Raw genomic sequence first — 14203 nt, 5'->3', positions numbered from 1 at the left:
AATCCGCTGTAAAACTTACCCATTTCAAATTTCCAAGTAAATTTGACATTTAATGATGGTTCTATGACGCAAACGATGGATTCCATTAAAGAACATCACTTGCACGTGCATAGAGAACTGATTGTCGTAATAAGTTTAACCACACACACAATTCTTTTCGGTAGGCTGTACCCTTTCCAGAAGCACTTTCGTCAACAATTCACGGTAACGAAACATGTTGTTATACAATTTTCTTGCTTTACTAATTTATGAAATGCAATGAGCAATTTGAGCATCAAAACGCTAACAATCATGATCGAATCAATCGGCACATACAATTCAGATCTGATTCAGTTTTTTGTTAGCAGTTTTCTGTACCCCAAAGTTTGCCAAACTTCACTCAATCATTGATAACACTGGAAGAGCTTCCAGAATTTAAACAATATCTCTTCATTAATTGATGCAACAAAAACTATACAAAAGTCAAGCGGATAGTTGCTATAAGAAAGAGCGAATAAGAAGGAAAATGCAAATAGAAAACGGCTATTACTGTAACAAATAATGTTCATTAAAAGATAGTGTCAGTTTGTGCTGTTAGTAACAATAAAAACCTATTATTGAGCGAAATGTAAGTGTAGCTTGTCAATCTGATTGCGGAACTCGCGCGAGAGTAGTACACTAGAGGGGTAATCCGCTATAAAACTTACCCATTAAAATATTTTCATAAATTTGACATTAATGACGGTTCTGTGCCGAAAACAGTAAATTCGATAAAAGAACATCATTTGCATGTATGTAAAGGGCTAACTTCGGGAATGCGACTGAATTGTAATTGCGTTATTATTGTATGACATATTTAAAAAACAATAACTTGTCCCTGCCACGTTCCATGATGTAACACAACGTAAACGAGAGGGGGGGCTGTTGTCGGCTAAATTGACCGACAACAGTCCCCCCATCAGAAAGGGAGGGGGGCTGTTGTCGACTAAATCGGCCGACAACAGACCCCCCATCAGAAGTGTTGTCGACTAAATTGGTCGACACCAGTCCCCCCATGGACTTTAAAATTTTTTGGTAGGGGGGCTGTTGCCGGCTGATTTAGTCGACAACAGCCCCCCCTACTACAAGGGGGTGGGGACAATGTTGGGGGGTCTGTTGCCGGGTGGGGGTCTGTAGTCGGAGGGGGACCAATGTTAGGGGGACCAATGTTAGGGGGTCCAAAGTTGTTTTGAGGCCAGGGCTGTAGTCGGGGGGGCTAATGACCGCATGCCGCTAACTTCTCGTAAAGCACAGCAAAACACAATATGCTGTTTAATATGCTTTATCTTACACAGAAGCACTTTCGCTATCATCTAGGTGATTGCACCCAGCATTATATTTTTTCTGTTTGGGTAATATGAATGATTCGGTAATAAGCCAATTCGACGGCCATCCCCATGTGATGTTAAGTCTTTTTCCGAAAACTTTCAAATTGCGTACGAAATACTGGAGTGATTCCAGAATATAAATATATGGCCTTCCTTGTAGGTGTGGTAACGAAATCATTTAAGAAAATCAAATGGAGAGTTACTACAGGCGTCGACGATTAAGAAGGGAAATGCTATAAGATCACGGCTCATACTGTAATAAATAAAGTTCATTAAAGGACGATTTTAATGTGTGCTGATAGCAACAAAGAAAATCAATTATTGAGCGAAATGTAAATTAAATGCTAGCTGTTTGCAAGGAGCAGCATGTGAAAAGCGCTAGAGGCAAATTTATTTGATTTTTAAAAATTTAACTTCACATAACAGTGCTGATACTTCATCAGGAGGGGAATAATAAATAAAAGAAGAGCTTCTGATAAACAATCCTAATTTCTGTAACTAAAGGACACAACAACGCTGCTAACTTAAAATTACCACTAAACCATGCACTAAACGTAAGAAACACTAAGTCTTTGGTTCTTCTTCTCTAGACTGGAGCTTTCATCATAATTCTAGAGAACTGATCGCATGGGCCCAATTGGGCAAATGCACCAATAATACAAAATGTCCTTTGGACAAATCGATGTTTGGCGTAGGGAATTTTCCAAGGCCTCTATTCGATTCTCGGAAATATATTTCATTCTTTTGTCCTTTCTGTGAGATCTGCTCGTAGACCTTCTTCCACTCGTGAAATCGGAATGGCAAGGCAGGCAAGCGATAGCGATTTCAAGCTGTAGCAGAATATATGTGCGCCTGAATTCAAATATTACCGGAAGTCGCCCCTAGCGGATGACATCGGACCTAACACCACTTGTCAAAGCTCAAACAGTCGAACATGCACCAAAATTGCGTTGACATTTTCAGAAGTTGACATAGAAAAACGGTGTTCGTTTCTGAAGGCGGGGTTTTAAACAACGGCCGATTAGTTGGGAAGATTTAAAACGGAATAATGTTTTTATGAACAATTTTTTTATCTCTCGGTGATTCTAGAACCTAAAATACTTCTGGGTAAGTTCATTGAACACATTGGTTTAAAACAGATGGTTTACAGTTCATTGTACAATCTCTTTTGGGACAGGAAGGAATGGATACCAACAATGGTCAACTAAAAAGAATACTCAACTCAACATTGGCCAATGAATCAGAGTTTACTGTAAATACTAAATTGACTGAAAACTCAATGTCTAAAGATGTAAATTCACCCTGGGAATCTGTTATTATTGCTGCCACTGTTAGTCTTGTTGGTATGATTTTGCTGGTTATGTTGTATGGGTTTCACCATTTTTGTAAACGAAAAAGGCAGACAATGGTGATGCCTGTAATAACTCAAAGTGGACTTATCCCCGACTACTTCACAAGACCAAGAGAACCAGTGGTGTTTGACAATGAAGTCTTTGGCCATGCCTTAATTCAAGAAACAGTTACCTATTGGCACCGACCACTTCAGCCAGTTAAAACCGATACAGATCTATACCCCATTGTACTCTAGTGATTTTTCTTTAACAAATGAGTGGACTAAATTGTTTAAGGATCTTGGTCTCCTCTCTAGTCTGTGGAACACTGAACATTTATTGTGAAAATCTAGAATACAGCAGTTCTTTTATACCTCATGTTTCATGTTCTTTATCAAGATGGGCATACAACTTAACTGGCCCTTGTCCACCAGCTTTCACGCGACCGACAAACTCCCGCTGTTTTCTTGATACTTCAGCAGATACACTGGAATTCCATACTTCTAACAAACTTTTACCTGCCAACGACGACCTCACCTAGAATTAAAATAAATTATAATAAAGTATAATATGCTTTGTTTTAGGAAAATTTTAAACTTGCATCGAGTCGAGGAGCTTTGGCAACAGGCATCGCAACAGGCGAGAGTGGAGTGTCTGGGATCGTTGATTTTGTAGAAGTAATGTCTACAGCAATATCCTAAGAACATAAAAATTAAATACTTTAACACTTTGTTGACAATTTTGAAGGGATATAGACTATTAAAACCTTAGCTGTAGAAGGAACAACTAAAGGATTGGAGGTGGTTCCTTTGCTTCTACATTCCAGTAGACACGCCAATACCCGCCGATGCTGCTCACTTCGGCAGTGATGTCGTAACATGATTTCACATTCCTAAATAACAATATTATTTTTAGAGTTGATCGATAAGCAATTCATCGACTATTCTCATATTCTGTACCTTAAAGAGAATTCGGTATTGTTCCTCTCTGCGATTGCCTTTAGCACCCCGATCGCGATGCCCGGAGCAGGTAGGAGGCAATGGTTCATTCCTAGACTCGATTGCCAACAAATTGTAAATGACCTTTTTGCACTCGATAACCTGATCGTCCGTCAACTCTTCATTGACTATTAATTTAGTCAAGGATTCCATGTGAACTCCCATGTTAAATACGATGGTCGAACTAATTGTCATCGGCCAATATTGTGTCCAGCGTTCCATCCGATTTGAGGCCCGTTCTACAGGTGTGGTTGGTCCAGCGGGTTCAGTAAAGAGATAAGGTACCAATTTGTTTTCTTTCATCAATTCTCCAAAATCAGGAATTCTAAAAGCATTTAAAAAATGAATACATTTTTCAAAATCCAGAAACACAAAATTATTTTACCTGTAATCTGTTACTCTTCCTCCAGAACCTTCGCTAATGCTAGGAGGGTCTTCAATGACGCTTCGACCGATCAATAAAGAGTGTAGAAAGATTTCCCCTCCGTGAGCGGCCAACATATGCGAAGTGGTTCGCCCACCAGTGCCACTTCGTGGTAACTCCAACATGACTGATCTACACGTATGACAGAGTAATAAAAATGTTGTACCTCCTTAATCAAGAGGGTCCATAATAAAGACGATTGTTTTACCTTCCTCCTAGGAGAAAATTGGTCAAACACGAAGAAGGGCGGCTAGTAACGTCCACAGGTGAAATGCGGTAAGCTGAGCTACAAGGCCACATCTCCACGCTGTTGGATGTTGCTCGAGGAGTGCACCATTTAAGAGTGACTGTCTTGTAGCCGTACCCTTCTTTCATGATAAATAAAGCGCTTTCGTTCTAAGTAAATAATTTTTAAAAAACTTTTTAAAGTTGTTGCGTTATAATACATCCCGAATGATAAAAACAACCTTTAACTTCAAGATGTCGGCATGCGCTGCCACAGGATGAAATATCTCGACGTCATAATTAGCTGAAGAAGACGCGTTTTGTTCTTCTTTCATGGGAATGCCAGTAACTGTGGTCGAAGCCAACTCATAGTGCTGAAGCACAAGACTATTGCATGTGAATATCATAAGGAATAGTTTAAGCTCACAGATAAGTTATTTATACACAAAAGATCAGATTAGAATACCTCACAAGACGACTGGCAAGCATACGGCTAGCACAAGCTGAAATTACTTCGCAGCTTAAAAGTGGGGAAAGGTCTAATCGAAGGTGTTCTAGATTGTAGGCGAAAATGTTAATGTTCAATTAGACATACAGTTTGCACATCAATTTACTCACCTTTAAGTGCAAGGGTTGGAGGATTTGGATAGATATTCACAACCACAAAATCACAATGATGAATGGGCATGTGTGTTGGGGCAAAGTTCCGCTGATTGATCTGGATAACTGTTTCCTGAAAAAAAGACTCTAAATTTCTGATATATCCATCTTCTCTGAAAGAGCTTATGCAAATTACTCGTCCCCTGTTGTGAACCTGAAAGACACTCAATTGTTAGGCACAGAATGATTTTGAAAAGATGAAAATGAAACCTTTGATTTGTTCTCAGGTGACTTCAATTTCTCCAACTGAGCATCTGAACATTCAGTAAGTGCTTCAAGTGCTGCTGTTAACCCATGCATAATGTTCGAATCTCCATGTCTAACATCAGGAATAGGTACACCAAGTTGAGCAAAATGATAAGTAATCTGTTAATTCAAAAATATAATTATTGATTGAAAACAGCAAATTTATTTGATTTATATGCCATACACTGGTGAGATTCTGTTGATTTGTTCCCCAAGATCCAACTGGATTCACTTTTGTATCACAGATCATGAATCTGATAAGTCTACCTGTTGGATATATGTCCCACACAATTCTGCAATACTCAAATGATGCTTCTGCTGCACAAGTCCACAATGATTTGCACACAGGTGTAACGGGAATAAATGCTCCTGGTCCATGGCCCCTTGGTTTATTGAAAACGTCTAATTCAATCGGTGAATCAGAAGGACGTGCCATTATCGGCCCATGATCAATCACAAACACTGTCTTTAGGCTATTTGGCCAAGACATTTTTTTTTAAATCTGTTGAAATCACCAGGTGGCAACTGTTAATTGCGAAGTGAAAAAATACAGATAATTGTTTTATAATTTCTCACTTTTTATCTCCGAATTTTCAAACATCGAAATCAAAACCAAGCAGACACTTCCAAAGTTCCCTGATGAAAACAAACAACTGATGACGGGTATAGCGTTGCCATATTTTTCAGAGAAAGTGAAAGTTAATCGCGGCGTTTATTGCAATTTTGCGCATTTCGCATTTTTCAATTGATCAAAAATATATTTTAATCATAGAATAATACAAGTTTAGCCTTCTTGACATAATATTTACGTCTTCAAAAACTTAATTAGATACATTTTCTCGTTACTTTTCAAGTATATATCGAAATATCATTCGAGTTCATAGACACGTAAAGAAATTGAAACGCGGAAGATAAACTTGATATGGGTAATGCATAGAGCGTTCCAATACCAATGCGTTTACTTTTCTGATACACGTAAAAACAAAAAAAAAAATTTTTGTTTGCAAGTATGCAAAAACTGCTATAATAACACCCTTTTATACTTGTGGAATCCCTTGACGACGACTTGACACTTGAGTGACGTCATTGCTATCGAGTCTAAATGAACCTCGCAGAATGAACCTGCAAGAAAAAAATCGCTAGAAGAGTAACTGTTGTTAACTGGTATACGCCAACTTCTGGCAAGGCACACATAAATCATTAATACATTTTAAAAAGTATGTTATGAAATTTTAAAATTTTATTAGCACACCATTTACCATATAAATTGACGATACTAATTCTACACATCTACATACACTCATACAGTTAGGAAAGCGTATATGTTATTCCTATTATGATTACACGGTTTCTAATTCATTCTATCAATGCTCCAAGCTTCTATAAATGAAAGCAAGACATGAATATAATATAAGATGTATGAAGTTTGAACAAAGTGCATAAATAATTATCAGTGATCGGATACTTATTTAGACGGGAGAGCATAAGCTAGGTCGGGGTAAATAGTAGCGTTATTTTGTATTCAGTAACATTATAATTCCTCAAAAAAAATTTAAGAGATGAGATACAAACAAAAGTGGTTGAAAGTGGGTTAATTGAATAGGTCGTCACTTTGGAATATGTGTTATTTCTCTACGCTACAGTTTCCACTTTCAGGATCTTATTTCTAGTATTTTCGCAAAAATATCATTATTAAAAAAAAAATTTTCTTAATATTGCGATTAGATTAGAAATTAAAAATTAATTAATTAACAATTAAATTAATTAGAAAATCTTAAAATGTACATAATTTTTTAATTTAATAGTAAAGGAGAAGAGTGGGTGAGTTGAATAGGGCGTCACAATGTAACGTGCGTTCTATAAGACTAGGGTTCAACTCCCCTAGGGGGCAACTTTGGTTGCTCACACACCCGCTTGGGCGCCACTGTAAAATCTCGATATAAATCTAGCGATTCTAGACAGAGGTCCCGTTCGCGGGTATAGGCTCAGATTAGAATCCCAATTGGTTATCAGGTGCTGAAGGTGTAATGCCGGATGGAGCTTGATCTAAAGTCATACTAGAGGGTCGGTCCGAATATACGCTATTCGTTCAGACGAATGGGTCCATCTGTTGTGTGATGTGTAGGCCATAGAGGGTACAATCATGCCGGTGTTTAACGCCATCATCTGGCGACTCATAGAGGACTGTTTCTTCAGAAGCAAACATTCGCAGGTACGTAAAACGACGCTCGACCTAATACCGAGAAAAAATGTGATGTCTCTCATTTTAATTATCTTAATTCCGGGATTCCTTTTTCTCCCGATTAAACATTTATCTCTATCATTTATTACCTGTACGCGTAACAAAAATACTTACAACACTAATTAAATACCGTAACGGTTCACGTAATACTTAAAGAAAAAGTCCCGCAATATTTAAGAAGACAGAAATGAAGAAATAAGAACTTTTATCGGTATTACGTCAATTCCACTATTATAAAAAAAAATCAGTAAGTACCTGATTTGAATAACTTTTCAGTTTTCAGACACTTACAACATTTTTATTCTATTATGGTACATGTGTAAATTGGTTGAGAAGAAAAAGGCAGCGCGTCGCGTTGGCGTTAGCGTAGCCTAGCGCAACTATTAATGTACATGCAGTAATTCTTCGGTCCATAGAAGGGAAGGATTTAAAAAATATATGTATTTGCACACATTTACATGAACACACACAACACAAAAGTTAAATTTATCTAAATACTTCAAAGTAGGTACCCATTTTAGGACATAAACTAATCCATCAAAGTATAATATTTATAGGATCTACAAGTACTTCCTTCCTATAATCTAGGTAATCGATTCTTCCAACCACCGGAAACCTGCTCAACATTTTTGCCCAAAAATGGTGAGCACTATCAATGTGATGTCATAAGGGTCGTTAGAGGTTCTGTGAAGCAAACCCCAGTCATACTAGGTTGTGTAATCCCCGGTGGGGGAAATCCACTTGTATTTCATTTCCCTTTCCAGTCTAGCCTACAGTGTTGCTGTTTTAAGTCTTCATCGCGGCGAGAGGAAGTTTATTCAACAACCCTTAGAAACAAAATAGTGGGTGTTTTTTTTCTCCCAAACTCCCTACTAGGCACTAGCTAAGCTACTACACATTTTCTGGGAAAATAAAAAAATTGGTTGCGAAGCGTTATTCATTTGTTTTCAAGGCTTGGCCTACTTCCGGCTGCAGAAACAAATGACTAGCGCCACTGGTATTGGACGGTTCGGACGCTCAATTTTTGGTGTCATTTTGCTTTTACTTGGGACATCGCCCACTTTTCTGCTTGAAAACTTTGTTAGTACTATTTTAAACTGAGCGTAGTTATATCACGTTATCACGTCTTAGTTATTTGTGAGTAATTGTCGTGTTAGTACGGTGTAATTAGTGGCTTGTTTACGGGGTAAGGATCATATTTTGTATTCATCCTTGAAACAACCACTCGTGAAACGCAAGTAAACGTTTGTGCCGATTGGTGATTTCAGTGAATTTATTGCCCACTTGTTCCTTCTCTGTTCCAAACGTTTGATGTCTTTTACCTTTTTTGTATTTCAGAAAAGAACTTATTGCGATGCGGGAATATAAAATCGTCGTTCTGGGAAGTGGTGGTGTTGGTAAATCTGCCCTTACAGTTCAGTTTGTTCAGGGTATCTTTGTGGAGAAGTATGATCCCACCATTGAAGATTCATACCGCAAACAAGTGGAAGTTGATGGCCAACAATGCATGCTGGAAATTTTGGATACTGCTGGAACGGTATGTGCTTACTCTGTTCTAATATGCACAAAATGTTAACTTAGTGTTCTGATTACTAGGAACAATTCACAGCCATGAGAGACCTATACATGAAAAATGGCCAGGGTTTTGTACTGGTTTATTCCATTACTGCACAATCTACCTTCAATGACCTCCAAGATCTGAGGGAGCAGATTTTACGTGTGAAAGACACTGATGATGTTCCTCTGGTACTAGTTGGTAACAAATGTGATCTAGAGGATGAGCGTGTCGTAGGAAAAGATCAGGGCATGAATCTTGCAAGGCAATTCAACAACTGCTCCTTTTTGGAATCTTCCGCAAAAGCGAAAATTAACGTTAACGAGGTAATGATTCTTGCAATCAAATCCTTTTGAGTTGCTAACTTTTTTTCTTTCTCTTTAGATATTTTATGATTTGGTGAGGCAGATAAATAAAAAATCCCCAGAGAAGAAATCAAGTAGCAAAAAGAAGACACACTGCAACATTTTGTAACAAGATTCCAACTGGTTCTCATTTTAATTTCAAGAGAGAAAAGGGGGAGAAAAAAAAAGAATTTTCACATTCTAAGATAATCATGATTCAAAATGTAACTATGGGCTATCTGCTATCCAGTTGCTACTAATTGATTTAGTTTCCAACAATTTCATCAAGCACAGGTTTTTGTGTTGATTTATTTGAAACTTTAAACCAAGTTATGAATTCAGCATGGTGGCATTTAGTCATGTAAATTGCAAGTGTTCCCCTTTTTTTCTTGCCTTCAACATATTAATCAACTGTCATACCCTTTGATCCCTTTCGCTATCGATCCATTAATAAATGATTAACGTCATTGTGAATCTCGTTATTTAACCAGAGTGTTATGGTATACCCAAGTTTCTTGAAGAAAGGTGTAATTTGACTTATCTTACATTGAAAGACACATTAACAGTTTGAGTTTCGAAAAGGGCCATTGCAAAGTTTTTCCCACAAAGTTTTAGACATTAGGTAAAGAGAAATTTTGGTTTTTTTTGTTAATGACAAAGAGAATTGTCTCAAAAAAAGTGAAAGATCTAGTCAACCCATTTTTGCAATTTAGAATTAAAGCAGTCTTTTACCCTTTAATAACGGCAATCGGACGGAGTTTGACAGTTTTTTTGCTAATGCCAGCAGCATGACAAGTATCGACAACATCGGTGACATTTTTGTAAGATTCTGGGGCTTCTTCCATGACCAACTTTGGAGAGGCGACTCTGATGGAAATGCCTTGTTCCTTCAAACGATCCAAAACCTCGGTGTAGTCCAAGTTACGACGTGATTTCGCACGGGATAGAGCTCGACCCTTGGCAATTTAAAACCAAATTGTGTCAAATTACGAAACGTTCTGTGTAAACCAGGAAACTTACGGCTCCATGACAGGTTGATCCGAATGTTTCTACCATCCCTTGTTCAGTACCGGTCAAGATGTAGCTGCACGTACCCATTGTCCCACCGATGAGAACGGGCTGACCTGTTAGCTGGTAGTCGACCGGAATTAATGGATGGTGAGGTGGGAAAGCACGAGTAGAACCCTAAAAAGAGTTAAGATTATTATTTGCTTTACAGTTTGTTTATTCGCCCCGTTATTATTTAGTTACCTTTCGATGAACCAGCAAAGTTTTAAGTTTTCCGTCAACAGTATGTTGTTCCACTTTGGCAATATTGTGTGAGACATCGTAGATAACATGCATGTCAAGGTCGTCCGGTGTCGAGTTGAATTGCTTAGCAAATGCCTTTCCAAATATGGAGAAAATATGTGATGCACGTAAAACATTGCAAAAGAAAGGAAACTCACTTGACGGCAGAGGAAAGTCATGGATGCTCGATTAACCCAAGCGAAATTTGCCGCTGCTGCCATACCCTTCAAGTAGTCTTGACCTTCGGTAGACGAGATTCGAGCGCAAGCTAGTTGGCGATCGTTAGTCACGATCTTATCTCTTTTCATGGCTTTGTCCATCGAATTCAGAGCATCTAATGCGAAGAATAAATATATTTACATGACTGCATATTTTCAATAAATCACTAAAGGTTACCTGTTGCAACTTGGTGGCCGAATCCTCTGCTACCGGAATGAATCATAATACAAACTTGTCCCTTGTGTTCAATTCCCATCTTGTTGGCGGCCCATTTGTCGTAGATTTCATCCACTACTTGAATTTCCGCATAATGGTTTCCTGCTCCAAGAGTACCCAACTGGATGGTAAAACAAAGTCTTTGTTAATACACAATGGAAAAACGACGGGAAAACGCTCATGAGTTAATAGGCCTACCTGAGGAAGTCCCCTCTTTTTGGCTCGAAGGCTGACTTTCGAAGGATCGGCATTCAGCATTCTGCCAAATTCCTCACAGTGCTCTTTATCTTCTGCCCAGGCATATCCTAATAATAAGTAGAATTATTTAGAAACATACCTCTTGTAAATTATATAAATTTGATACCTTCGCGGAGCGACCAATCCACTCCCATTTCTAAGGCTTCTTCAAGATCCTGTGCAGTAATTGGAATTACTCCTTTCGATCCAACTCCAACAGGAATGTGATCAAACATGCTTTGAGTCAATTGTTCCTGTTAAAATATTCAGTTAAAATACAGACCAATGATCATTCGGCATTGCAAAGTAAACTGCATTGGAACATACCTTAAAAGGTTGAACATCCTTTTCGGTCAAGTTTGTCCTCAACAGCCTGACTCCACAATTAATATCAAAACCCACTCCACCTGGAGATACTATGGAGTTGGGATCATCCATATCAAATGCTGCTACATTTCCAATGGCAAAGCCATAGCCAGAATGAACATCGGGCAAGCCAATTGATCTTCCCACGATGCCAGGAAGGGCAGCAACATTGGCAATCTGTTTCATTCCAGGGAGAAATCCACCAACTAAACCTTGAGCACATGCATTTCTTAGCTCGTCAAACATGAGGTCTTCCAAATTATTGTTGACATAGAAAATTCCTTCAACCTAAGAAAAAAATTGTAAACAATTTAGCAGGCCACATTTTCTGTTTTATGGAGACATTACGTTCATGTTAGGAACAAATCCCTTTTTTATGCGCCAAGAGCAAGGAGATAGCCTTTCCAAAAATTTCATTTCATCGTCGTACGTTCGAACCATTTTGAACTGTTTTTTTTTTCAGTAACGAATGTCAAGCTATCTACACAATAATTATCTGGAGAGTCAAACTCGAGAATTTTAATAACCACAAGTGTGAAGACGAAACAAACTAAGCTTGACAAACGTTTGCTGACTACCTACGGCCTCAACGTTCTCTCAACTTGAACAACAACACGTGGAATGCCAAACCGGTTGATGTAAAAGTGGTGTAATCTGAATTATCTGATTAAATTAGATCGTCTGCTTGACGAACTTCGTCAACATCGCAGCAGTTATGAAACTCTTGTGTAAATCAAATATTATTTCGAAGTGTTTAACACGCCACTTTTAAAATATTCCAATCATTAAGTACTTTGCATTTTTTTGTTCAAAGATTAAGAAAGAAAGCGCGTTGGAATTTAATAATTTTGTTTAAATTTAACATCTTTCCCTATCGCAGTTGCAAGAGTTTAATTGCATCCTTCGCAAATCTTCTACTGGACTAAAAATTAAAATGCAGCATTATATTTCGTTTGCAAATGTTAGGAAACCTTCCCCAATTTATCTGTTCTAACAGTTTTATCGCGTGACTTTATCACTTTATAAGAACTTGATATAGCGGATCATCCGCATCCGCTGTCTTTTTCAAGGTTTAAATTACAATAGACAACGGTTAATTGAAACAGTAGGTGTAAAGACATATTTGAACCAATTTTGCTTCAACTTGTTCCACTTTCTAAATTCGGAAATCTTTACATAGCAAGCAGAGCCATTATACCATTTGTAAAAAAAATATAATTACGGTGTTAGTCGAATTAGAATTACGGTGTTAGTCGAATTAGATAAGCAAACACTTTTCAGGCGAAACAATTTGTTTTATTGAAATATATTTTGAGTTTTATTGGTTAGTTATGATCCATATCAATTGTGACGTTCTCATCTCCACCGTTACTAGGCGAAGTATCAATATCGTCCAGAAATTCACGGAAGTTGCCACCGCCTACTGAAAACGGAAGAATATATTAGTTTCAGCATTCAAGATATGTAACGAATGAACAATTGTGTTGAACTTACTTTCCATGTCATTGCTAAACATTTCAGTTGGGACTGTAGCAGGAGCTTTGTCAGGGGCAAAAGAAAATTCCAGTTGACTTTGTTGAGCTCTGTTAGAATTTAAAAATGAATAAGCACAGAATAAAACTAAATCAATAGTGTAGTCTGTAGATACCTTCTTGATTCCAAGTGTCTCACAACTTCTTCTGGAGTCATGTGCCCAGTCTTGTTTGTGACTTCTTGTTTAGAACTTAATGAATCTTCCATTAACAAACTTGCTACTGTTTCTGGTTTAACACTGTTTTTCTTTTCTATTTTACTGGGAGGTTTCCTTCTAGGTTTAGATGGAATGCCAGGGGTTTTCTTGGTCCCACGTTCTGTTTTCATTTTTTTCCTAAAGAACAGAACTCATTTGAGATCTGTTACATCATTTAAATATAGATAAATGTCTTACTTTCTATCAGAATTTTTGTGCTGCATTTTCATTTCACCATCTGATGAGTCTGTCATATCATCATCTGATGATTCAAATGCAGGAGACCCCGCCTCATGCTGGGTCAACATATCAAGAAGAAAAGTTCGATCTTTGAGAATCCTGAGAAGTTTTTTTTCCATGTTACGTATCTCCATTGAAAAACATTCATTTTCCTAAATGAAAAATTAACATTAGTAAAAAAAATTGGTTTGATTGTTTGAATACAAGTTGTTCTTCTTTACATAGATGAGAAATTTGAGCTTCCTTTTCAAGTTTCGGTACTTATCCTTAAATACCATATCTTCGTTATCAAAACTATCGTGAGCCATTTGTTCGTCTCGGCAATATGCAACGACGTGAAAGCGTCAGACTGTGAACTTTAAATCCTATTCTCCAAGGTCTGAAGTCACTCACGGAGTTGTTTCCGAATTTTGATCAATGATTTTGAAGCTTTGAACCAGACGACGCAAAAATGTTGAGATGACCCCTGGCGGGCAGTCTAATATTAATCAATAATAAATTCCAATAAATTGCTCGCAACTTTTTCATGGTTAAT

At 37.7% G+C, this 14203-nt stretch overlaps 4 protein-coding genes and 1 long non-coding RNA gene across 9 annotated transcripts; 2 read left to right on the top strand and 3 right to left on the bottom strand.

Annotated features, from left to right (window-relative positions):
• The first annotated feature begins 2048 nt into the window (after positions 1-2048).
• On the top strand, positions 2049-3050 carry LOC124318729. The gene is made up of 2 exons (XR_006912429.1): positions 2049-2453; positions 2524-3050. It is a non-coding gene; the product is annotated as an uncharacterized LOC124318729 (long non-coding RNA).
• LOC124314797 (integrator complex subunit 13-like) lies at positions 2995-5907 on the bottom strand. Of its 3 annotated transcripts, none has more exons than XM_046780177.1 (12): positions 5807-5907; positions 5415-5732; positions 5195-5350; positions 4943-5138; positions 4791-4878; positions 4567-4711; positions 4308-4495; positions 4061-4231; positions 3637-4000; positions 3444-3569; positions 3279-3374; positions 2995-3214 (listed from the first exon to the last, which is right to left on the bottom strand). In XM_046780177.1, the coding sequence occupies exons 2-12, from the start codon at positions 5718-5720 to the stop codon at positions 3053-3055; spliced, it is 1998 nt and encodes a 665-aa protein (XP_046636133.1). In that variant the 5' UTR covers positions 5721-5732; positions 5807-5907; the 3' UTR covers positions 2995-3052. The 3 variants fall into 3 exon arrangements, with proteins under 3 accessions (XP_046636133.1, XP_046636143.1, XP_046636125.1); XM_046780187.1 differs by having other exon boundaries at positions 4943-5057; positions 5121-5138; positions 5415-5890; XM_046780169.1 differs by having other exon boundaries at positions 5415-5889.
• A 2285-nt stretch (positions 5908-8192) lies between these two features.
• Positions 8193-9838, top strand: LOC124317221 (ras-related protein Rap-1b). 3 transcript variants are annotated; one of them, XM_046782751.1, is made up of 4 exons: positions 8193-8314; positions 8811-9009; positions 9069-9353; positions 9412-9838. In XM_046782751.1, the coding sequence occupies exons 2-4, from the start codon at positions 8827-8829 to the stop codon at positions 9499-9501; spliced, it is 558 nt and encodes a 185-aa protein (XP_046638707.1). In that variant the 5' UTR covers positions 8193-8314; positions 8811-8826; the 3' UTR covers positions 9502-9838. The 3 variants fall into 3 exon arrangements, with proteins under 3 accessions (XP_046638707.1, XP_046638705.1, XP_046638706.1); XM_046782749.1 differs by lacking the exon at positions 8193-8314 and adding an exon at positions 8453-8658; XM_046782750.1 differs by lacking the exon at positions 8193-8314 and adding an exon at positions 8470-8552.
• A 44-nt stretch (positions 9839-9882) lies between these two features.
• On the bottom strand, positions 9883-12370 carry LOC124315310 (RNA-splicing ligase RtcB homolog). The gene is made up of 9 exons (XM_046780903.1): positions 12048-12370; positions 11661-11987; positions 11461-11587; positions 11295-11401; positions 11058-11217; positions 10820-10995; positions 10623-10757; positions 10392-10556; positions 9883-10327 (listed from the first exon to the last, which is right to left on the bottom strand). Exons 1-9 carry the CDS (start codon positions 12138-12140, stop codon positions 10100-10102), a joined length of 1518 nt encoding a protein of 505 aa, XP_046636859.1. The 5' UTR covers positions 12141-12370; the 3' UTR covers positions 9883-10099.
• A 439-nt stretch (positions 12371-12809) lies between these two features.
• Positions 12810-14196, bottom strand: LOC124316596 (INO80 complex subunit E-like). Its single transcript, XM_046782619.1, has 5 exons — positions 13890-14196; positions 13627-13820; positions 13348-13566; positions 13194-13282; positions 12810-13122 (listed from the first exon to the last, which is right to left on the bottom strand). Exons 1-5 carry the CDS (start codon positions 13974-13976, stop codon positions 13025-13027), a joined length of 687 nt encoding a protein of 228 aa, XP_046638575.1. The 5' UTR covers positions 13977-14196; the 3' UTR covers positions 12810-13024.
• Between the last annotated feature and the right edge of the window lie 7 nt (positions 14197-14203).

This window comes from Daphnia pulicaria, chromosome 1 (genome assembly GCF_021234035.1).
Source record: "Daphnia pulicaria isolate SC F1-1A chromosome 1, SC_F0-13Bv2, whole genome shotgun sequence".
Lineage (NCBI taxonomy): Eukaryota > Metazoa > Arthropoda > Branchiopoda > Diplostraca > Daphniidae > Daphnia > Daphnia pulicaria.
This window is presented reverse-complemented; position numbering and strand designations above follow the sequence as displayed.

What these genes read in the sequence shown, in the direction of transcription:
- LOC124314797 (XM_046780177.1), bottom strand. Translation starts at nt 5,720, where the DNA reads ATGTCTTGGCCAAATAGCCTAAAGACAGTGTTTGTGATTGATCATGGG. An exon ending in AATACCGAATTCTCTTTAAG is followed by an intron (nt 3,570 to 3,636) that starts GTACAGAATATG and finishes ATTGTTATTTAG; the next exon opens with GAATGTGAAATCATGTTACG. An exon ending in TTGTTCCTTCTACAGCTAAG is followed by an intron (nt 3,375 to 3,443) that starts GTTTTAATAGTC and finishes TTATGTTCTTAG; the next exon opens with GATATTGCTGTAGACATTAC.
- LOC124317221 (XM_046782751.1), top strand. Translation starts at nt 8,827, where the DNA reads ATGCGGGAATATAAAATCGTCGTTCTGGGAAGTGGTGGTGTTGGTAAA. An exon ending in TTTTGGATACTGCTGGAACG is followed by an intron (nt 9,010 to 9,068) that starts GTATGTGCTTAC and finishes TCTGATTACTAG; the next exon opens with GAACAATTCACAGCCATGAG. An exon ending in CGAAAATTAACGTTAACGAG is followed by an intron (nt 9,354 to 9,411) that starts GTAATGATTCTT and finishes CTTTCTCTTTAG; the next exon opens with ATATTTTATGATTTGGTGAG.
- LOC124315310 (XM_046780903.1), bottom strand. Translation starts at nt 12,140, where the DNA reads ATGGTTCGAACGTACGACGATGAAATGAAATTTTTGGAAAGGCTATCT. An exon ending in GGATTGGTCGCTCCGCGAAG is followed by an intron (nt 11,402 to 11,460) that starts GTATCAAATTTA and finishes ACTTATTATTAG; the next exon opens with GATATGCCTGGGCAGAAGAT. An exon ending in GATCAACCTGTCATGGAGCC is followed by an intron (nt 10,328 to 10,391) that starts GTAAGTTTCCTG and finishes TAAATTGCCAAG; the next exon opens with GGTCGAGCTCTATCCCGTGC.
- LOC124316596 (XM_046782619.1), bottom strand. Translation starts at nt 13,976, where the DNA reads ATGGCTCACGATAGTTTTGATAACGAAGATATGGTATTTAAGGATAAG. An exon ending in AGCTCAAATTTCTCATCTAT is followed by an intron (nt 13,821 to 13,889) that starts GTAAAGAAGAAC and finishes TTTTTCATTTAG; the next exon opens with GAAAATGAATGTTTTTCAAT. An exon ending in GTTTAGCAATGACATGGAAA is followed by an intron (nt 13,123 to 13,193) that starts GTAAGTTCAACA and finishes TTCCGTTTTCAG; the next exon opens with TAGGCGGTGGCAACTTCCGT.